This window comes from Camelus bactrianus, chromosome 8, assembly GCF_048773025.1.
Source record: "Camelus bactrianus isolate YW-2024 breed Bactrian camel chromosome 8, ASM4877302v1, whole genome shotgun sequence".
Classification (NCBI taxonomy): domain Eukaryota; kingdom Metazoa; phylum Chordata; class Mammalia; order Artiodactyla; family Camelidae; genus Camelus; species Camelus bactrianus.
In genome coordinates, this window is record NC_133546.1 from 34,671,277 (window position 1) to 34,696,376 (window position 25,100).

General features: G+C 32.7%; 1 protein-coding gene across 10 annotated transcripts in view; it reads left to right on the forward strand.

Moving 5' to 3' along the window:
* Window positions 1-25,100, forward strand: part of TRDN (triadin) — a 303,786-nt gene that overhangs the window by 202,975 nt on the left and 75,711 nt on the right. For 5 of the 10 annotated variants that reach the window (XM_074368412.1, XM_074368410.1, XM_074368411.1 and 2 more), the window contains exons 15-21: window positions 505-534; window positions 1,284-1,301; window positions 4,430-4,462; window positions 4,580-4,606; window positions 6,751-6,777; window positions 11,265-11,312; window positions 14,041-14,088. In XM_074368412.1, the coding sequence (XP_074224513.1) occupies window positions 505-534; window positions 1,284-1,301; window positions 4,430-4,462; window positions 4,580-4,606; window positions 6,751-6,777; window positions 11,265-11,312; window positions 14,041-14,088 (231 nt within the window). The remainder of the gene's footprint in view (window positions 1-504; window positions 535-1,283; window positions 1,302-4,429; window positions 4,463-4,579; window positions 4,607-6,750; window positions 6,778-11,264; window positions 11,313-14,040; window positions 14,089-25,100) is intronic. The other 5 variants (XM_074368416.1, XM_074368415.1, XM_074368418.1 and 2 more) reach the window with 3 other exon arrangements.

Here is a 25,100-nt window from a genome sequence, read left to right on the forward strand (position 1 = left end):
CTCACTGTTCAGCTGTTCTTCCCAAGCTTTATTTTCAATTATATTCCTGAATGATTATATGTCCACCATAATGTTTCTATGTTTTCTATATTGGCTGTATTCTGGGCTCAAAAGATCACATGACCTCTTGGGCAGGCAGAAATCCTATCCTAGTTATACTGGAGTCAAGTTAATTGATAACTTGTGCAGACCATTGAACTCTCCACTTCACACTTTCAACTGTTGTGCTGTAAGAATCTATGTTTCCAAATTAGATGTGGATATTTTCCTTCATATTTTTCTATATTTTGTCCGTCAAAAGTTTCTCCCTTTCTGCCTCAATCTGATACTTATCCTCTCAAAAACAGAATAACTTCTCCTGAAGCCCCATATTCTAGAAATGCATCATGTAATCAATCCATTTCATTGAAAATGATTTCAGCGTATATGGACATGTTTTTGTGAGCTCATCAGGTTTTGATTTTTCTTGCCTGTTTTATCAATAATTTATTTTTGTGCTTTCAGATTCCAAGAAAACAAAAACACCTGCGGAAGGTATTAGGCATATTTCCTTTTTCTGTCTTTTATTTGATAAACTCCCAACCATCATTCCTTTTTGAAGGATTCACATAGGAAAAAAAAAAAACTATATGTCGGATAAAGAAGAGAGAGAAAAATATTGACAAGGAGTGAGAAAAAAAGAGAGTGTAGAATTTTTTCTGACAATAATGCTATGAGAACTACTTGGCAGTAATGAAAAACAAAAGCTGCTTATGTTTACCTTTCATAGTAATTATTTTCTCATAAAGAAATACTTGCTTGACAAGGAATTGAACAATGTTCAGTATAGAGCATTTATTTTGCTGGAAAGCATAAGTTTAATTAATCTTAGACACACCAGCATCAGTGGAACTGAATTGTTCCTTTAAGTCTTGAATAGAATCATAAATCATGTGGCAGCTATACCTGTTCTTCTGTATTTGTTCATATGTGTTTATGTGTACAATGTGTTTCTGCACTCATATGCATTTAAGAAGACTGTAAGATATAAATCATTAAAATGGTTAAACAGTATAATCCTAGGTTAATTCACTGTTGAATAATGTTTTACAATCGGCTTATGGAAACACCTATGATAAGCAGCAATACCTCAGAGCAACACTCACTGTGAAATTTAAGGGGAGAGAATTGGGGGCAGGGGAGAGGGATTGGAACAATTACAGTCTAACCAAGTGCTGAGGGAGTAAATTTTATCCTTAAAGGTTTTATGAGCAATGGTTTTCTGTTTATATTTCTTTCAACAGAACCACACAAGGGAAAAAGTAAGGAAATGCATGCAGAGTGCATATTTTTTCTCACTACTACCATTGGCCTGCTGATAAACTTGTGGTTTTGAATCTCTCTTTTCTATGTTGTACGCACGTGAATTCTATATTTTTGTCAGAATGAAGGAATAGACAACCTGAGGAGGAGCATGGTCAGAGTGGACTGAAAAGCGTGGCTATCTGTCTTAGAGTCTTTTTTTCAAATTCATGCAATCATCTAATATTATTATCTGCAGTCTCATAACTGAAAAATGTAACTGCATTCCATTAACCAAAACTGTATTATATTAGTGTAAATCTAGTCTCTTTAATCTGGTTAGTTCTGTACTTAGAAAATAGAACAGAAGTTCTTTTGCAAGCTAGTTTTACAATCTCTTTTCTGTTTTCCTCTTGTAATTCATTAATATTTTGGCGTGTTCTCATGATTCATGATTCTTTTTCCCTACAAGCACTATGAGCTCTGTTGAAATAGCATTGCTTGGGATTCAGATCTTAGGAAGCATTCACTGTTGCTTTAACACATATTATTAAAGCTGTTTGCTAACAATTCAGTAAAGCTTGATGCTTTGAAGTTGTGTTTTTTTGCAAATATATACTCTTCTTTGAAGAAATGGGATATATTGAACAAACAAACAAACAAAATACCAACTTAACCCTACTCAACTAGCTATTAAAAATCATCAAATTCCCAGGTATGTAGAGCTTTAAAAAGTCCTAGTGATATTAAAAACAAGTTTTAAAATATATACCAATTAAAAAGAAAAAGACTTATGTGTGTTTTGGTCCTGCAAGTTTAGGACATGGAGACGTTCTCTGTCATAAAAGTGCGCTAAGATGACCCAGGGAGAGAATCATGAAGTTGTACTATGGCTCAGCCAGGGGGAGCAATCTATCCATAGAGAGTACGTGATCCTTCAGTCCCAGATTTACGTGGGTGCACAGCGGCTGGCGAGCGCTGGCACACGGATACACAAACCACTCTATAAACCATTGCACCAGCAGGGAAATAGAGGGCAACTGGAGATCTGAAAAATGGTATTAAATAATATATATATAACCTGAAGGCCCTCACTTTATTACAGTCTATGTGATTTAAAAGTTCTCACAGACACACTGTGGCTCCTTGGCAATTTTCAGGGCATTGATATATTTGGTAAATAAATACGCCTTCCCAGACATTCATTTACACCCTAACTGCTTCCCTCATTGGGAAGTTCTGTGGATTGTCCTTGGGCAATAATAGGGAGAAGAAAAAAGAGTTTTCTTCTAAACTATGACTAATTCTTTTCAAATTAACATATTTGCTCTAGTTTATCATCTGGATTTGCTATTACTATTGTTATGGTCATATTTTTGAATTTGTTGAACTCAGTTTTGGGGTTTTTGTAACTTTAAGATTGCTTTATTCAATTATACGTCTCCAACCCTATATTCTTATTTTTCTTCTCCTTTTCTAGTTATCACAACTTAAAGGGTTTTTTTTTTTTTTTTTTTTTTTCCAGTTTAAAACAAATCATGATGGGGGAACAAGCGGGAAGAGTACATGCAACTTTCCTATACATATTTTTGCAAATTTTTGTGATCTGTAATTTTTTCAGAATAAAAAGTAAAAAAAAAAATCATCATAAGTATGATTTGTCCCTGTAGAATTAAAGGGTAAATTAATTTATATTTATTTAGGTAATTCAATAATTAGATCCTGAACTGTTCCATACAGTAAATGCTCTTGACAACCTTTTCTTGTATATTGTTCCAAATTAGCACAGGTATTTTTCTGCTTATATAATGACTTTCTGATACGATTGAAAGGCCCTTATTTTAACTCAGAAACTTCACATATAGCTAGAATTTGATTTTGATGCATACCCAAATCAACTTCCAGTATTTTTTTTATTGTCATCACTTTACAAATTTCTTAGAAATGTTTTTATGATTAGTGCTTCGGCTCGGCAATAAATTTAACAATGCATTTGATTACTCCATGTTTTCCAGGCAACTTTTATTAATGTTCTTAACTGTGTTTAATTTCAGCTAAGGCACCTGTACTACTTCTGTTTGACTTGTAATACTTGTTCAAACCATTTGTTTTATTTGTTTTACTGCCTTCCTGCTATCTTGGGAGTAAATAAATGGCTCATTATATCTTCACAACTACAAGCCTAGTAAAGAAAATTGTGCACTTGAGAGATTATTGAGATAACCATAGAAGATTTGATGACACTCTGTTTCTAAAATATAGTTCCTAGAATTCTTTGAGCATAAAACTCTGCTAGTCACTGAAATGTATTCATTAAATGAAACTTGAAGACATCTCTTCATTATTTTTTTTAAATCAGAAGATAATGTGTCTATGTTAAAGCATTTCTTGAAAATCTTCATTTGAATTAATTTGACAAGCTTGTCAAGGCTAAATAAATAAGAATAGAAATGTAGATAATAGCACTTCATATAAAATTAGTGCTTATTACAATATAAATGTCAGCTTAATCTTGAAGCCAGAATAATGCTTTGTCTCATATAATATTAGCAAAAATGACTTCTTATAAAGAAACACTACCTGAAAAGGGCTCTATAAGGAGCATTTCTCCTACAAACAAGGAACATGTGTTTTGCTTCCCCCTGAAAATTATTAATCTATTTTTAGTGTCTTAAATCTGCCTCAGCAAAGCCTTTGTCTTAGCTACACAAATACCTGCTCAGTATAAGAAAATTTCACCTTAGAAGAGGAAGTCTATGGGAAATGTGTTCATCATTATCTGAGAATTATTTTCAAGCAGCTGCAATACTTATCCTTTGTGCTAGCTTTTGATCCCAAATTTACTTCATGTTGATCTTATGAGAAAGCAGATTTAATTTTTTTCATCCTTTACAGACCCTACTTTATTTTTCTGGTTTATTATCCATGAAAAATTTTAATGCCTCTAATATTCAGAATATTTTTATTGCTATTCTGTGAGGGAAATCTGAGGGGGAATGGAAAAACTTGTTTTAAATATACAATATTAGTCTTTTCATGGCTGCAATCCAGCATTAGCATATACATGTTTCTTTATCTTAAAACAATTAAGTTGTGACATATAAAATTGGAATAATAATGATAATAATAACAAAAAATAATGTTTCAGAACAGGAAAAGAAAGAAAAACATGTGGAACCAGGTAACTTTTTAAATTCCTCTATCCTCTTAATTTCAAGATACCAGCCTGCAATTGAATATTGAATTATGATCAAACGGCATGGAATGTTGACTTTTTTTCTTCTCTTGTCTGATACAGCAAAGTTGCCAAAGAAGGAACATTCAGGTGAGTCAGACTGGTGTTGCTGGAGTCTCTCTACTTGATGTCCAAGATTTATTAGTGCTGCAGCCTCAGACAGGGGTAAGGGCCATGGCAGGGAAGGGCAGGGGATTCTTCCCTCTTATGAGATGTCTTTTTTTCCCAAGTTCTTGACATAGAGTCAACAGCAATGCAATTTCTGCAAATGGAAGCCAAATAATACATTACACTCTTGCTACTCAGTGTGTTTTCTGTGAACCAGCCGCAGTAGGATCACCTGAGTGGTTGTTAGAAATACAGAATCTCTGGTGTCACCCCAGACCTACTGAATCAGAATTTTCAACTTCCTGAGATCCCCAGTTAATTTGTCAAAGCGGTGTTTGAGGAACACTGTTTTACAGAAACAAAAATAAAAACAAAACCCTTTCTGTAAATGCATCTGATATTTCTTTGTTTTTAAAATATGCTAACTACTTGGTTACAGCAAATATTCTTTCCCTATTCAAAATGTTATTTAATGACACATCTTGAGTATTCAGGGGAGTTGCAATGGAAGTAGAGGTAGAATTTGTCCTCAATATATTTACATTCAAATGAGAGACAAAATTGAATGAAGAATAGTACAATCAGAATAACACACATACAAACAAAAATTAAGAATGTAGTCAGTACAGATATCAAATGATTTTCTTAAAAGTTTCTGGCATTTAACTTACTTGCCCTATTTGTTGTTTCAAATGAAAATAAATGCAAGTTTCTGAAAACATTTTTTATTGACCTGGTTTCAAAACATCACTTGTGGTTTTATCTGGCAAACTTCTGCTCAAGGAACTTTACTGATTGCGTGTGTGTATGTGTGTGTGTGTGTGTGTGTGTGTGTGTGTGTGTGTGTGTGTGTAGGTGGTCATAGCCTCATATAATGTCTAGTGGGCACTCCTCCCATTTTTTGTATTTAAATGGAAATAGTTTTTACATTGGCAATGCATTAAAATAGCAATTATAATATTACATAAATAACCATGCAAATATAGCTCAACTAGACGCCCACCCCATCACAGACCATAGCAAACCACAGGTTCGAAGCCACAGTTTCTTACTCTTCTTCCAGGTTTATAAGACTTCCTCAGAAGACCCAAATCCATTTAGATGTCTCTCCAACTAGTTCCAATAGCATCGTTTTCTTTCTTTTATAAAAACACTTAATATACTGTTGTAATCATAATTACCTTTTATTTTTTCCACTTTAAACAGTCAGAAATTAGAAAACGAAGATTGTTTTTTATATCTTTATCCCCTGAGTGCCTATTATAATGTCAGAAACATTTTGGGCACTTGATAACATTTGATTGGATGAAAAGAGAAACATCAAATAGAATAATCATAATTTTTAAAAATTTAAATATGAATGACTTTTAAATAATTTACTATATGACATAATAACACATTTCACTACTTCACATTTACACTGATATTACTTATCCTTTGGGAAGGAATGAATGTTTTTATCTACCTTACAGGGAACAGATTTTGTGTTTGGGGCTAACATTTCCACAGTTGGGCCATAACACATAGTCTCATGTATGTACATATGCAGAAAGCTGAAATACAGCATAGATCACAGATACATATAAGCATGGAGAGACATAAAGAATGACCATTGGTATAATCAATTTTGAGAGTTTCAATAGCTAAAAGTTATTATCCAAGATTAAACCTGACAAAACCCAATAATTCAGATTTCTTAAAGTCATCCTGTTCATTCCAGGATGTTATTACAGTATAGCAACTTAGCAGTAATTAGCTGTATTTTTAGAATTGAAACCATTGGATAATTTACCAATTCACTCCCTTCTTTTCATATAATTTTGTAGACTTTAAGGAAACTGCGTTGACTTCTATTTAAAACAATCAGATTCTTAGATAATCTAAAATGGAAAACAAAATGAATCGGTCGTGAATGAGCATTCTGTGTTGGGTTCATGGCATATATTTAAAGTATAGCAAAGAAAACAGCACAGCATTGTATTTTCTTTCTCAGACCTCCTTTTTTCCTTAGTTTCCAGGTTTATAATATAGTCTTTTAAAAAAATGAAAATAACCTTAAAACTACTTAGAGAGACATAAGTAAACTTATAATTGATTTAGATCTTGTTATTTCTTGTTCTTAACAGCTCCAAGTGAAAAACAAGTTAAAGCAAGTATGTTGAATAAAACTTGAAAAAACAAAAAGTGTATTTCAGCAGCTTACTCATTTAAATTTCTGCTATTGACGATGCTAATGCTAATTTTTGAGGCTGGCTTACCAAATGTTTCTTGCTATGGTTATTTGTTGTATTCAAATAACATGCATAATTACCCAACCTTTTCTTTTATATCAAACTTTCGTTTGTAACTGTTAATTTGTCCAGATCATAACCCCTTTTTGAGTTGTTTTTATTTTTGTTTTCCATTTTGCAGGTGATAAGTGATCTTTCAGTTTATTAAACAATTAAACTTAATTTTCCTAAAGATTAATCACTTGATCAGACCAAAAGGCAACATAATTTGTCTACCAGTGAAAGCTATTGTGTTTTTAATGAAATGAAGCCCCCAACAATTTTATTAACTACTGCTCCTGCGATATCATAATTTCCTTTTAAGGCTTTTATCCTCAGATTATGAATATTGACTGATAATTATAATATACCATGGCATTTGCATCACTAGTAGCTTTGACAATATGCTTAAAGGTAAATGCATATTTCTTTGTTGGTATTTTTCAATTTGATGAAATACCTAATAAATTGCCATTAATGAAAATTATTTTAGGTATAATGGTGTGTATTTAAGTTTAGAAAAATATTATTGTAGCTTCTTTAAACTTTGTATATAAGATTTATGATCAAACCTCATTTCTATGCACAATGTAATTATGTTTATATTTTCCTTTCGATTTAGAGCTGCATAAGTATTAATGATGGTACTAATACAAAACGCAAATGCAAGCTTTCTTTATTTGCTGCCAGATTTTTGAGACAGAGTATATCATTGGTGAATATAGTAGAGAAAAATTGGAAAATATAATACCAAGTAGCTTGGTGGGAATGTCTTTTAAAAAATTACAGTTGAACATGTTTCCAAAGACATTATGGAGGAGAGATGGTAACATAAATCTAAAATTCCATTTATATTTTCATGAAAAATTTTAGTTGAATACAAAACTGATTAGAACTTCTTATTATGGAGTATTTAGTATGCTAATACTTAGTCTGTAGAATGCATAATCAAGAAAATATATAAAACAAAACTGATAATTTTGCAGTACTGGTAGAGAACTTTAGATTGGAGATTACTCTGAAAATGAACATTTCTTCCTAGAAAAATGTGACATTTAGATAAAAATATTCATTTGCAAAAAAAAAAAAAAAAAACCCTGTAAGTTCTGCTGTCTATGAAACACACTATCCAATCAAGTTTTTAAGAGATCAGCATCTTTTGCAGGAAATTAGCAAATTTAGTTGCCAAATCATCTTAGACCCAATATAAAAGTTTCAGAAGAATTAATACTCAACTCCTTATATGGTTGAAAGGTTTGAACTTAACAAGGCATTATCTCGCAATATAAAAGTTAATTAGAGATAACTCATAAGTTGTTTAAAATCTCTGCTAACAATATGACCATCCATTTCCCCAACTAAAAACTGTTTTTTTTTTCTTTTGGTCTTGAAACCATACAGCAGAAGAAGTTTTACATAACTTCCATATACAGTAAGCTATTTATAAAGTTAATGCCTAAGGTGAAAATTGCATATCATTACAAATACTCTCGAAAAATTCCTTCAGTCACCCATATAGTATGAGGCACACAATTTTGTGTATATAACCTGAATATTCATGATATAATTTTACATTATCTTAAATTATGAGAGGAAATGAGAGAGCAGATATATAGTTTAATTAACATAAATTATTTATGTGATACAATTTCGTGGTATTGAATTAAAAAAGAATGGTGAGATAGACAGGATTAGAGCAAGTCCATGGAAAAAGTAAAGTTTTTATTTATAATAACACAAAATTGGACATAACCTAGTGTTCATTGCAGGAGAATGGATGCATAATTTAGAATTTGAATATGTGTTCAGTGAAATACTATACAGCAGCTCAATCAATCAACCACAGCTCCTCATATCAGCATTGCTTATGTAAAAAGTTAAACAGCTTATTTGAGTAAACAGTGAAACAAGTAGGGCAGTGAAAAAACTGAAAAAGATTGAGAGCATTCCACCAGTGGGAGCTAGGTCAAAAGTTATAGAGGTGACATGGAAGTGAAGGAAAAAAAACCAAAACATATTGGCTATAACATATATTGCCTTATTTGGGAAAATTTCATTATTTGGCTGTTATGATAGTAGCTCTTGAGTATCATTTTCTTGATTCAAGAAAAATTTAGTTGACTCAATCTAGTTGACTGCTTTTGTTTTGTTTATGTAGACCACCAAAAGCACTAATGCTATCCAAGTCTAAGGGCTGTCTGGCTTAACTATTTTAACACTGCATCTCAGCACATGATTTGAAGGAAGAAAATTACAAGAATTAATACTAACTACTATATACAAAGTAGATAAACAACACGTTTATACTGTGTAGCACAAGGAACTATATTCAATATCTTAGAGTAACCTATAATGAAAAAGAATATATGCATGTAAATGTATGACAGAAACAAGCTTACAAATAGACAAATGGCCAGGCTTCATCCCAGACTCATTAACTCAGAATCAGAAGCCCACCCCGGATCCACTATGTTTTAATCTCATAGATTTATAAAAACTCCCCAGCTTAGTCTAGTGTGAGGCTTGAACTGAGAGTAGTTCTTAATGAAAAGTCACAATAGTGATAGCAGAGAGGATAACTATGTGTAGAAATGGGTAAGTAATAGGGCACAGGCACGAGGTCGGTTAAGGGCAACAACAGAGCAGGATAGAGCCGGGTGCAACCTGATAGCATGGACTTCAAAACAGGCGGGATTTGGAGGAAGCGAAGAGGTCATATTAGAGGTAATAAGAAGTAAAGAGAAGTTGTAAACAGAATTTAATACATTAGTTAAAAAGCAGAAGTAAGCACTTTGGTAAGTAAGAGATGGAAAAAAAACTTTCCCAATTTTAGAAGACTACAGAGGATGCAATGTCCTTAGGGAACTAGAGTTTGGTTAAAGGAAGAAAGCAAAGTGCACATTTTGAGAAGAAGCTGAGGATATAGGGAGCCGAGCTGTGATAGAGAGATGTCACAGTGGAAAGACTTTGGAAAAGAGTCTGTTTTTAGGAGAAATACAAAGCCTAGGTTCATGATAGTACCTGAAGTGAAGGTTGACGATTCCAGGGGGACCAGTCCTCTTGTGTCTTAGGGGAAGTGTGGTAATTAGTTTCCAAAATATTGCCAAGACCAGCAACATAAGCATCACCTGGGAACTGGTTAGAAATGTAGATTCTTAGGGCATGCCCAGACCTACTGAATCAGGTCCAGGATCTGTGTTTGAACAGCTCTCCTGGGTGACTGATGCATGCCGAATTTGAGAGCCACTGGTCTAGTCTTTCCTCAAAGCTGTATAACATCCAAGGATCTGCTTAGTCCTGGAGCTCAGGATCCTGAAACAGCCTGGAGAAGAGGATATTTCCAGGGCTTCTTGTCTGGGCTCAAATTATGAAGTGTGTGGTATCTAATACTGTGGAATTAAAACTTGAAAGCGATGTGAAAGTCTATTCCTGACATTTGATCTCTCTCACAGCCCAAGATCTATGGCACAGGGAAGTCAAAGGGGCATGAAGACCCTTTTTTTGATTGTTTCTAGAGCCTTAGCCACTGACTGTAAAATGAGTAACAGGGTTATATACACATGCAAAGAAGAATAAAAGTAAAAATACAAATACAGGTGTCCAAGGGCAACAGCCTCAAACAATAAAGTTAACAAAATGAGTAACTAAACTTTGTAAAAATTTACCAGCTCATTGTCATTTTCTATTTTCCTGTGGATCAAAGAAAACTTCAACTTTAATTAGCCTTAATTTGAGGTGTAACATTTTGTACTAGGATGCACATTTCAGATCATGTTTTCAGGAGAGTTCCCCTATCTTCCACCCTAGGTGCTCAGAAAAACTCCAAGAAGCCATTTTGGCCTTTTTTTAATCTGTCCCCCCCCCCAAAGCAATATTCAAATGGAATTTTCTGTAACATTATGGCTAATATTTTATACTATAAGGTGATTGATTGAGGCCAAATATGGCTGGCCATTCCTGTAGTTAAAGGCTAAACAAACAAAGAAGGCCTATCAAGTGTTCTTCCCCACAACTCATGCATCATTTAAGATTTGATTATAATCTAATAAATTAGTGTTCCAGTGTGATTTTGTGGAATAAGCCACCTTCTTTTATGGTCATTACTTACAAGCATAAGTAATATAAGCATAAAATTTAACACCACAGGGTTGTATCTTGCAAGAGTTTCTCTATTGTTACTTAAGAAAGCTCATAAGTTAAAAAAATACAAGCACATTATGGCGTGGATTTCTGCTGCTTGCTTTGCTCTCAGATGCCACGTATAGTTTAGCCTTTGGGCAGTTTTCATCTTGTCTGACTTAGAATACCCTAAGATACCGACCTGGCTTGTCTGATATCCATTTCTCGTTCTTTAATGTCTGAATTTACAGAAACTGAACGAGCCAAAGAAGAGGTTGGTGCTGCCTCAACTAAAAAAGGTAAATACAGCTGAAAGAAAAAGATGTCATGACTATAGCTTCTTTACGCTAAGGTTTCTCACTTAACATACTGTTTAGTGCTTATAGAAGAGCTCTGTTTATTGGTTTTACTATTTCACTGATATGGAAACAAACTCATTTTGAACAAGAGTTGTAATATCTGTGTTAACAGGGCTTTGTCTTCAGTGCTCTAATGCCAATAGTTTTGTTCCTTTAGGGCCGTAAACTAAAACTAGTGATTATAGCTTGATGGTTAAGTTAGTGTTGAAAAACTGAAGAAATGCAGCTGTTTAAGCTCAACAGAATCTGAGTCATCTGGAGAGCATTCAAATTCAATATACTGCATTAGAAGGTTTGGGTTTCAATTAATACACTTAGTCATCAAGCAATTATGTATTGATCACTTGCTATGTCTGAAATAATGCTAGATGCTGTGAGAAACAAAAGCAAAACATTTCCAAATAGGTCAAAGAAAAAAATGACAGTGGAATTTTGGAAATATGTTCCTAAACAGTGTTTATGTGAAATTTCTACTCTTTAAAAATATTCATTAGAAAAGAAGAAAGGCTGAAAAACAAATATTCAGGAAGAAATTTTTTTTTAATTTAATTTTTCGATGAAATCCAAAGAAAGCAGAAGGAAGAGAAATTTTTAAATGTAAAAGCAGAAGCTAATGAAATAGAAATTAAACAGCACAATAGAGAAAGCAAAAAGTCAAAATTAGACCTCTATAAAAACTGATAAAGCTGGTAGACCTCTGTATAAATTTATTAAGAAAAAAGAGAAGACACAAAACATTATCAGAAAATAAAAAGTAGGCAACACTACAGATTCTACAGATAATTAAAAAATAAAAACAGTTCCAATAAATTTGAAAATGTTAATAAAATTGACATTCTGAATCCATAATTATAATTTTTCCCAAAGAAAATTCTAGCTAAGATGGCTTCACTGGTGAATTCTTTCAAATATTTAAGGAAAACTTCGCACCAGTCTTGCACCAAACCTCCCAGGAACAGAGTAAAAGGAAACATTCACTCATTTTATGGAGCTAAAATAACCTTTATTCAAAAACCTAGCAAGAAACAAAAAGTAGGAATCATACAGGGAACTTCTCTTGTGAACATAGAGGCACAGATATAAATAAAATATTAGATCCAGTCTGATAATATATGTGAAAGATAAAAAGTAACCAAGTTGGTTTTATTTCTGGAATGCAATTTCAAAAAAAATCAGTGTAATTAACCAGAATAACAAAATAAAGGGAAAATATACTTATCATAGTAGATGCATTTGATATGTTTCATATTAGAGTAAAAGAAATGTCTCTAGTCTATAAGATATACACAAAATCCATTAGCAAATATCATACTCAATGAAGAAAAAGGGAAAAATTTCTCCCTGAGAATTACAACAAGGATGTCTGCTCAAAGCACCTCTATTACCCATTGTACTAAATATCCTAGCCAGTGCAATAGGTGAGAAAAAGAAGTAATAGATGCAAAAATAGAAAAGCAAAAAACCAAAGCTTTATTCACAGATGAAATTATCTACTTGAAAAATTCAAAAGAATCTACAGATAAACTACTATAACTGAGTGAATTTAGCAAGTTTAATGTTAAAGAAAAGGCTTTTTTCCTTTTTCTCTCTAGTCCATGGCATTAACTTTTTGAAAAGATCATGGTCAGTCACACTGTAGACACTTTTGATTTCTATGATTGTTTCTTCAGAATATTATTTAATATGTTCTCTGTATCTTGTATTTGATTAAACTGAAAGCTGAGTCTTTGGCTTAGCTTGATTCCAGTTGGATGCTTGGCAAGAATACGTCAGAGGTCATACTGTGTAAACCACGCTGCGTGTCATTAGGAAGCACAGAAAGTCGGGATGTCCTATTATGAGTGAATGGTTCTAAATTTCATCAGTGGGTTAGGCTGGTGACAACCACATTTCTTCCTTTCAAAGTTACACTTTTCCCCATGCAACTCTGTGGGGTGATACTTAGATGTGATGGGAATATTCATTCCCCATTCATCCTTCATCTGATAGTTGCTAGTATCCTCTGAAGATCCTTCCTGGAATCAGTTATTTCAGTGGGGTACACTGATTTTTGTGTGAATCCTTTCTATTGCTTTGATGAATAAACAGGTAAGCAACTAATGCTCCACTTAGAGCAGTAAAATTTCAGAAAAGTTTTGGTCAGGGGAAACAGCACCTACGTGATAATCTTATTTCTCTTTTGGCTACTGGTGATTTGAGATGCGTTCATTTAATATTTAAATGAACCTCAAGCATGACTAAACTGTCCTTTCAGTTGATTAAGTGATATTAAGCTTGAATTTTAAAGGAGTGTCTAGTTGACATTTTCAGCTAAGTGGCTACAGCAATAACCTGGGATGTAAGTTGATTAATCACAATCCTGTCAAGTGGAATTCTTTGTAGAGCTTGCTTATTAAAGCAGAGTATAGAAGGATAAGTTAGAAAACGATGTGCAAAAACTAGTAAAGAGGCAACAAGGGTTTTTTTTTTTTTCTCTAATTCTTTAAGATTAGAGTTATGATAGTAGGTTTCAGTTGGATTATAGAGAAATGAGAAATGTTGAAAAAGCTTTAAAATAGGCTTGTTTAGAAGAAATGTTTGGCATTTGAATGAGTTACAAGATGCCATTTTGAGCAGAAGCAGCATTTCCATCCGGAACTTTTATTTGAACCTTATCTCTGCCTTGCAGCTGTACCTGGAAAGAAGGAAGAGAAAACAAGCAAGACAGTGGAGCAAGGTAAAAAAAAATGAAGGAGGTTGACATTATCTTCTTTAGAAAGACAACAACATGAGGAGGAAAGCACTGGCTTCAGACAGGCGGAAGACAATAACCTTTAAATCTGTTGCTCCCTGTCCCTGTCCTTGCATGTTTTTCTGTGCCAGGGAGAATGTGAGGTGGCAATCTGAGGTGTCCTTGTTTTGTATAACTTAACTTTGAGTGTAAGTTCAGAACAGGAAAACTCCACAGACTGCTTCATTACATGAAGAAAAATGCTGAAGATTGTTGGGAATACGGAAATCATCCAGGGCAATTTGCAGACCTCTTTTCTGTCTGATTTGTGGTTTTAATACCACTTGACTGACCATAGTTTAAAGAATAAAGATGACACAACTCTATTTATGCAAAAGCTATTTTTATTGCTTGAAAAGAAATATGTAAATTTTAAAACAAAGCAAAAAAACAGCAGTAAAAGTAAATTATTTGAATTTATATGACGACTTCAGCAATTGATTCTCCCAAGAGGTCTAAAATTTCAGAGTTACAAATCATAATGCTATAAATAATGCATTTTTATTTTTGCAGCTATTTTAATATTAATATGTCACTCCAGAATATGCTTGAGAAAAGTGCTACAGTACAGTAGAGTAAAAACATTGGAAGTGATGTTGGGTCTTCTGTTAGAGCTCAGAGTGCTAATAATTTTTATTGCTCCACTCACTCTTCTGCTTTTTATATATTATAATATTTATTATTTGTTATAATAAATACATAAAATCAGAACTAGCAATAATTTTGTCAAGAATGAAATCAAAACAATTGCCCCTTTTAAATTTGATACTCAATTAAGTTCATAGTATCAGAAATTTAGATACTTTATATAAATACATCAAGAAAATCCTTCAATCCTTCACATTTCAGAGAGGTAAACTAAGGTTAAAGTTTCAGTTAAGTTAAAAATTAGTCAAGGATTTATTTCCCTGGCCTTTTCAAAATAAAAATCACAGTAAATCATATTGAAAAAATTTTCAAATTCCTTTGGCTTCTGGGGGCTACCTGGAATTTTGGAATGCAATAGAATGTTTCTGTCAATTTCTTTTTGAAGAGGGTACTTTAGCCTCTAAAATATAAAGTAGGGGAGTAGGATGACAGGATCCCAATTTCAACTTGTTTACTTGGGCAAAATTTTGAGCCTAAATTTCTCCTCTAAAAAATGGAGTTAATTATACCTGACCTGCCTGTCTAACAAGATGTGGAATTCAAAGAAGAAAACACATGTGAAAGGATATGAGCAATTATAAATTCCTAAATAAGTATCTAGCATTTACTTAGGCATATTTCCTTATAAAATCAGCATCAATATAGATGAGATAAACTATTAAATCACTTTGATTTCACTAAGCTTCATAGTTTTTCTTCCCTCTAGGATAAAGGCATTGATTACTCACCTATGGCATTTGCAGATTATTTTGATAGCCACAGCAAATTAAGAGAAGATTGACTAGAATACAAAATGCCCACACTAATAATAGTACCTAACATGTAACCGATGTGAGCACAGATTTTTTTTTTTCTTCTTACCTGCATGTTGGCATCAGTTTCATTAATTCTATCATGTTGGCTCAGGTAGATAGAAGACCAGGAATGGCTCTTAGAGATGTGAATTTACCCCTTCAAATGATTTTAAAATTCATTCTTTTATTAAAAATGCCGTTTATTTTATAAATACTTAGGCTCTTGGCTTAGGTACAAACAATACAAGATTCTTTCAATGGCTTTTTTATATTGACTTAGTAAATCATTTCAGTTTTAAATATTATAAAGCTGTGTCCTTTTATAATATAAAACTAATTCATAAGGCATTGTGGTATAATTAGTTTACAAAGTTATTTTCGTTTATTTAAGTTTGATCTTATGGACTTGTACTGAGGAAAATCTTTATGATTTTCATAATCCTTAAATAGATTTCAAACAAACTTTGTGATCTATGTAAAATTGTGTATATTGAACCTCTAAACCTAGTCTGCATTGTAATTGGAAAACTTTGAGTAAGCTAAATTTCACATTATGGAAAATTCATTTAGTGAAAGGCCGAATAAATTTTATGTTAATGTAATTTAATAAACTAGGCCTCAAATCATGTAAGAAGTAGAAATTATTTAACCTAACTTCTGCAAAAGTCCAAAAATGTACCTCTATTTTATCTCTAACTCATGATGGTTCATATGTTTTTTAGTTATTCTGCTCATGAAGATCTTAAATTGGCAAGACCAGAATTTTGAGTATTTAGAAACTCTATAAATTTCTCCACTTTAAAGACATACATACACACACACACACACACTCACACATTAACTATTTCTCCTTATTTAAAAAGCAATTGCCTAGAAGCATCAGGAGACACAAATATTTTCCACAACACGTTGCTGTTCTTATAGTGAGGGCCAAGGAATGCCAAAGATAAAACATTGCAACACGTGCCACTGCATGAGGATTCATCTTTACCTGTTTGTGTATTGTACCTGGAAAGAGTACCTTACATTTCATGAAGCCTAGTTTATTTATTTGTTAATATTTAATTTTCCATATTTAGTGTACTTTTTCCTCTTTGGCATTCCTTTTAAAAATTGACCTGCTCCCCTAAATTCAATTCCCCCCTCTCTTTTTCAATCTTGCTTTCTCTCAGAAGAAAATCTTTGATAATATTTGCTTGTTAATAGTCAGAGGATCAAAATGGTCCTTCTGGGGGAGCATCCAGTGGCTTCGTACTTGCTGGGCAGTGAAGGAAACAGGAAAGGAGACCAGTCAAGACAGCTAACTTTAACGATCTGAGTTAAAAGTCCAGCATCTCCTTGTTTCTAATTTCTTCCTTCAGAGTGATTTAAATCCCACAGTGAAAAGGTGAAGAAAATAGTGATAAGTTAAATCACTTGCATATCACCTTTCTTTTTCTTTCGTTCACATCTGTGCATGGCATCGATTAAAGCTTTCTTTAAGAGTTTGTTCTAGGGGCCTGTAACAGTGCTGGCATGAGGATATTCAATAAATATTTGTGGATTGCATAAAAACATTGAAGAAATGTTGGAGAAAAGAATATTGGGTGATCCAGATTTCAGTGATCTGTGCTTCTAAACACTGTACAATTAAGATACTATTTTAGTAAATCAAAATGTGATTTCTGATATCAAAAGTTGCCAAATATTTCAGAAACCAGAAGATAAGTGATTAAATTATTTAACGACCCCCCCCTCCATTTTAAAGTAAAATAGTGAAGGAAATTACTAAATATGCACTAGTCATTAATTACATCATTATTGTTATGATCTTTGTAATTGGTGCTCTTACATAAACAAAACTGGGTGTGGTGAACTGTTAAAGATATTGACTAAATTAAATTTTAGTAATTACAACTATTATATTATGATTTTTTTTAAAAAAAAACTTAAAATGGAAGAGAAAATTTAACAATTGCCTGATTAGGCCAACATGTAAGTCTAATATAGAAATATACATATACATATAGACCTTATCCCCAATTTTTCTTAGTTTTACAATTATAGGCCTAAATTAGGTGATCTTCTACTCCTTTGAATCATAAAAAAAAATTTTATTCTGTGACGTTTTTAAGTAGTATGTTCCTCACGTCAGAATACAAAAGCTATTCCCTTTTTAGGAAGAAGGCAGATCTAGAAAGTTTTCATTTCTAAGATTCTAAGATTTAAATGCTAAGGGAAAATATGCTTTATAAACTTGGATATTTTAGTATCCCAAAATTACACTGAAAGTTTCATTACAGAAACATTAAGTATAGCTTTCCATCCTCTTAACAAAAATTAAAAACCACTTTAAGATCCACTTAAGTACAAACCTGACAGAAAAAATATTCATGAAAAAAGATTAAATAGAATTTGAGTGCCTGTTAACCACTGAGAATAAATTTGAACACAATTAGTAATCATTTTATTAAGGGTAAAATTGGAGCATGTGGATCATAAATGTATCATAATGCAGTTCACTTACGATAATAAAAAATTCTATTTTGCTTTAAAAGAAGAACTATTTCTAAATTCATCTGTGCACTAATTTGTGTCCATTTAAAGAGTTTCTGTCTTTCTTTGCCTTTGTTGCTCTTTTGTAAACAATGGTACCCTACTTAATTGTATTAGTGTTTTCAATTGTCACAACAGCAAGTGAAACCCAGTCACTATTATATGCTTTGTGTATTTGTCACTGTCTTGATACACTTATCAGATTCTTCTGTTCTTTGTACATGCACTGGTCTGTTTAGAATCTGTGATGTGTACGCATTGTAGATTGATCCATACTTTCAAGTGAATGTTAATAATATCTAAGAGTAATGATTACTCTAAGGGAAACTTATTTATTTAAATAATAATGTTTATAATTCGTGATGTGTCAACATTATAAAAAAAGAGAGAAACAATTTTACATTTAAGATCAATGGAGTGAAATTGAAAGTTTAGTTGATACATATTGTATTTAATTATTTGCTTAATATGTGATGATGACTAAGTCATGTGGACTAAGTCATGCTGTTGACCCTCAATAAATGTTAAATGATAATAACCATATTATTGATTCCTGTGAATTCCAAACTTTTTGACAATAGTTTGTGCTTTGGTTGTTTAATATTTATTGAGCGCCCACAACAGACTAGGCGCTGGGACTGGCTGTGAGGAGCCTGGCGTGGGCTTCGGAGAGGAAGATGGTCTACAAACAGAGCCCATGCAACACCCGTAAAAATGAGCGTACTCTGCTTGCTTATATATTTTATATGTTTTTAGGAGAACCGTTAGCAATTTTCCACTGTCTCACTTGCTCACATAACACATCTCTCTACTTCTTAGTCTTTAATACTTTTAGAATATTCTCACAATCTTCTAATCTCATGTATGGAAATTTCTTTCTAGTCTCTCCTTTCTCACCATGTTCCTCCCCATTTCCTTCATCCTTTTAATAAACAGACAGATCTAAATGCTAAGTAACACAGCTGAAAAACACGTTTGAAAAGTTTGTATTGTTGCATTGATCTCCTGCAGGGTGCCACGTCCAGTCATGCAACACTTAGTTCCTGTGATTCAAACATTTATTGGTAGGAATGTCGTTCAATGTTACATATTTCAGCCCAGAAAAGGGGCAGTGTGTGCCAATGACGTTGACAAGATTAGGAGGTAATACTATAAGACATACATTCATACTCCACTTTTCCCTCAGAAGTTAATGGTTCTTTGTATTAATGATCCTTTTTCTCTAACAAGTTAATATGTAACTTGATCACTCTTACTTAAAGCAGGATAGGCAAGTACGAGTCACACAGACAGACAATTATAATGCCCATATTCCATGCAATGTTCTGCCTTTCAATTATCATAAAAATGAACCACTCCTCTACCTATTGTGGTCTCTGTGGCTGTCTTTTCTTTCCTTTTCACAGACTCTGGGCATTTCACAAAGAAGTACACTTAAACTATAAGATTACCCAGGAACCTCCCACTGCCCTTCGCATTGGGCTCATCACTTTTACCATCAGATTGACCTCAGTAACTTTTGACTCAGAGGAACTGGTTGGTAGATGGGCTAAATTAAGTTACCTGATGTTACCAGAACAGACTTCATACCTAGGAGCAATGTGTGATTCCTGCACTGCCCACCTTCTACCCTCTCCGTGATTCATCAAAGTAGTTTCTTAAAGGAAATGTTATCCATGTTTTAGGTTCTTAAAAGCAACAAATTTTTACATCAAGTGTGTGCTCTCGCTCTCCTATCTTATAATCTTAAAACTGTCTTGATTTAACTTCCAACAATCTTTATGTAAAACTAAGAATGCAATGATAAACCATTCCTTAAAGCATAGTCAATCAAATTGTAAATATGAAGAAAAATTGTCATATGATTTCTGAACTCAATGACAATGCACTTCCTATTTCTTTCAACAATATTTCATATAATTTAATAACTTTAAAGCAATGTAAAGTGTATATTTTTGCTCATGGTCTACATCATAATATTAGGATGGTTCTTTAAGACATCCTTAAATCTATAAAAGACCATTTTCATTCTCTTTATAATGAAAATTCTCTTACAAATCTTATTTTTCCTCATATAGAATTTTGATCACCATCACCAGAATTTGGCATGTAAAAACAATTTTAATTATTTAATATAAATATTTGAAGATTACAATTTTGTTCTCCAGAGAGAAAAATTGACTTTCATTTTCTTCTTTAACACTGAATTATATAAGACTGTGGAAATGCACTGTAGTGTTTACCATGTAACACACCAAGAAAACACCTCCCTACAAGCTCAGGAACATTAAGCTGCTAATTATGTCTTTTTTTTTCTATTAGTATTCACTTCTATTCTGGCTGTTATCCTGAAACCACATACAGGTTTATTCTTTTTTTCCCCTTAGGGATTTTTAATAGAAAGTATATTGTAAGCTGCTATGTTACAAAGCTAAGTGGTCAGAGCAAAGATTGTTCTTTGGAGATTTTTTTTTTCCCTTTCTTACTGACTTTCTCTAATTATTAATTTAGCCATAAGAATCAGTAATAATGGCACACAAGATGTAGAAATTAGGCCCATGACACATACACACAAAGAATCTATAAAGAATGAAACAGAAGAAGCTGTTGCCTCAGGAGACAGGTGAATGTGGATAATACAACTATGAGTGAATGGTGGTTTCAGTTTGGGGCTATTTCCAAACAAAATAGCAATGACTTTCTAAGTATTACCCATCAGTTCAGCATGCATCATGTTCTCTTATGAGCACAACTTTGTTAATTACATTTATAGGATGACAGAAAAAATGTTTGGATTTAGGATCTTTAAAGACTCCTCATCACTGGAAAGAAGTAAATTTAAATTCTCTAGTAGGGGACTGTGGGGTTCTCCACCAACAATCCTCAGTGTGATTTTTCAGCCTTTGCTCACGTTCTTCTCCCCTGATTTGTACATCCAGCGAAACAGCCACATCAACATTCACACTCCTTGTTTTCTTACACCATTCTTTATGTTGGAGATCTGTTTCCAATTCTTTGATGACAACTTTTATATTCAGTTTCAGAACTGCCCATAAATGCTGGTGCTTCTATGGGGTCTTTTCTCATTGCATCAGGTAGAGTTTGTCAGTCCTTCTGCTATGGGCCCCGAGCCCTGTGTATGTGTTTCTACCATTGTACTTAATCTGTATATGTGGATGCATTCCAGTATTGACCCAACTCCATGCAACCATCTTGTTTTTCCAGCTCCCAACACAAAAGAGACGCCAAATAAATATCCATTGAATAGATCAAGTTTACTTTTTTAAAATACAAAAATGTATTCTTCTTTTAAAATATTGTTCCCAAGTGAAGGAACTGAAACAGACCTGGGGTTCTTGTTCTGCAGGGAGATCACTTTGTCACATTACTTAGTACTGTAGGAAAGATAATTTCTATTTTATTAAAATGACATTAGCTTTGTTTTGTTCTCCAACGAAAGACATTTTGAGAGTCTCAGTTTTCTTTTGCATGTACATATTCATCACAAAGTTTAATGTACTGTTAAAAATATCTGAAAAATTTCATGGAAGTCTAAAGCATTAGCAAATCAAATTAACAATGTATGAAAAGAATTATATACCACGCCCAAGTATGATTCATTCTAGGTATGCAAAACTGGTTTAATATTTGAAAATAAATCAATGTAATTCATTACATCAACAAAATAAATAAGAACCACAATCATCTCAACAGATATAAAAATTATTTTGCAAAATCCAACATCCATTTATGATAAAAATTTTCAGCAAACTAGAAAGAGAGGGAAACTTCCTCAACCTGATAAAGAGCATCTAAAATAAAACCCACTGTTAACATTATACTTAATGATGAGACACTAGAAGCTTTCTTACTATGATAAAAAAAACAAGGCAAGGATGTCCCCTCTGAGCACACTTATTCAACATTGTACTGGAAATACTAGTTAATGCAATAAGACTTGAAAAGGAAAGAAAAGATATAGCAATTGGGAAGAAAGAAATAAAATTGTTTTTGTTTGCAAATGATGGGATGATCATCTCTTTAGAAAATTCAAAGGAATCAAGAAACATCCTAGAATGAATTCATGATTATAGCAAGGTTGCAGGACACAAAGTTAATATGCAAAAGCCAATTGCTCTCCTATGTAACAGCAATGAAAAATTGGAATGAACATAGTAAAAAAAAAAAAAGCAATAACATTTGCATTAACATGAGAAAAAGAAATACTTAAATATAAATCTAACAAAATATATATAAGATCTACATGACGGAAACTAAGAAACTTTGATGAAAAAAATAAAAGAATTAAATAATTGAGAGATATCGCATGTTCATGGGTAGGCAGACTCAAAATTGTTAAAATCTCAGTTCTTCCCAAAAGGACCTATAGATTACAATGAAATCATGATAAAAAATCCCGGAGGATATTGGCAAACTGATACTGTGAATAACAGCCTAAATAAATAAATAAATAAATAAATAAATAAATAAATAAATAAATAAAATAAAAGAGCCAGAATAGCCAATACAACATTAAAGGAGAACAAAATCAGAGGACTGACACTACTGGACTTCAAGACTTATTATAAAGTCACAGTAATCAACACAGTGTGGTATTGGTGAAGGACTCAACAGATAGACTGATGGAACAAAATGAAGAGCCTAGAAATGGACCCACAAAGATACAGTCAACTGATATTTGACAAAGGAGCAAAAGCAATTCAATGCAGAAGGGATAGTCTTTTCAGCAAGTGGTAATAGAACAAATGGACACTCATAGCAAAAAAGAAAAAGAATCCTGGCACAAACTCTACATCATTCTCAAAATATTAACTCAAAATGGATCATAGAACTAATGTAAAACATGAAACTATAAAACTTCTAGAATATAACATAAGAGAAATATAGGTCATCTTGGATGCGGAGATGATGTTTTAGCGTAGCCCATGAATGAAAAATTAAAAACTTCTGCTCTGCAAAAGACATTATCAAAAATATTTAAAGACAAGACACAGAATAAGAGAATATATTTGTAAAGTACATATCTGATAAATAACTGTTATCCAGAGTACACAAAGAACTCTTAAAACTCAACAATAGGAAAATGAACAACTCATTTTAAAAATTGGGAGAAAGTCTGAACAGATACCTCATAAAAGAAGATATACAGAGGGGAAATAAGCATATGAAAAGATGTTCAACATCATACATCATTAGGAAATTGCAAATTGAAACGATGAGATACCACTACACATTTATTAGAATGACTAAACTCCAAAACATTGAAAACATCAAATGTTGGGGAGGATGTTGAGCAGCAGGAGCTCTCATGCATTGCTGGAGGGAATGCAAATTATACAACCATTTTGGAAGATAGTTTAGTGCTCTCTTAGCATATGGTCGAGGAATCATGCTCTTTAGTATTTATCCAAGTGAGTTGAAAACTTATGTACACTTATGTCCTGCACACAAATGCTGCAGTTTTAATCATGTTGCTAAACTTGGAACCAACAAATATATTCTTCAATATATGAATGGATAAATAAATTCTGGTACATCCATACAAAAGAATTTTTCTTCAGTGTTAAAAATGTGTGAGCTATCAAGCCATGAAAAGATATAGAATATTAAATTCTATTGCTAAGTGAAATAAGCCAATCTGAAAATTCTACATATTATGAAACTCCAACTACATGACTTTCTGGCAAACGCAAAACTATGGAGATAATAAAAAGTTCAGTGGTTTCCAGGGATTTGGGAGGAAGAGAGGGGAATAGATAGAGCACAGGAGATTTTTAGGGCAGTGAAACTATTCTATATCATACTGTAATGGTATATGTATGTCATTATATATTTGTCAAAATCCATAGAATGAACAAAACTAAGAATGAATCTTAATGTAAACTGTGGACTTTGGTGGATAATGATGTATCAGTATTGGTTCACCAATTGTAACAAATGTACAACATTAGTTAGGGATTTGATGATAGGGAAGATGGGGTATGTTTGGGGAGGGCATATGTGGGAAACCTCTGAACTTTCCATTCAATTTTGCTGTAAACTTTAATCTGCTCTAAAATTATTCAAGTTTATTAATTTAAAAAAATTGTATGGAAATCTCAAAGAATTAATCCACTAAGTGAATTTCAAAGTACTATATTTTGAGATTTTATACTATGAATAACAGAAGAATTTATTTTTAAAATCCTATTTATTTTTACCATAAAATTTTCTTATATCTGATTATATTTCTTCAAGTTTTCTATGTATATCCTCTCATAAAGTAAGTTTCATGTTTAAACACTTAGACTATATGAGACTTATTCTCAGATCCCACATAAATGTGTTTATAGATGATTTCTAATTAAGAAAAGAAGTTCAAAAGACAATATAGAATATGTACAATAAACATGATTGTCATAAAAAAGGAGAATGTGTTACATTTAAAATCAATGGATGATTAGAGATTTTTACAAAAAAAAGTTAAAATTAAGTATATAAATATAGGTGTGTGAGATTATTAAACACTGAAAATTCATCATCCAAAATTTCTTAGATAACAAAAAGCAAAATGCTAGGTAAATTTTAGGTTGAAATACATACATTTTTGTTTTTTTATCCATGAACATTGTCAAATACTGGCAATTTGATTTTACTTTGATACCTTAGCCAGGTTGGGATTGCAAATTTGGGGAATAACTAACCATGAAAGGTGATTATATGATTATTAGGCGATTCAAAAATAAGTTTCCTGAAAAATAAGTTTCCTAAGATTCAGCACAAATATGGCAAAAAAACAGTTATCGACTTCCTAGTATGTGCCAGACAACATGGTCTCTGCTTCAGAAAAAGTATTTGATAAGCTATGGCAGGCTGGCAGTTATGAAGAACACTGATATAAGGTGGTGATGCAAGTGTGCTCACTGGTCACTTCTAGGAGGCATCTGTGGTGCTGTTGACTGTATAATCCACTGTGCTCCC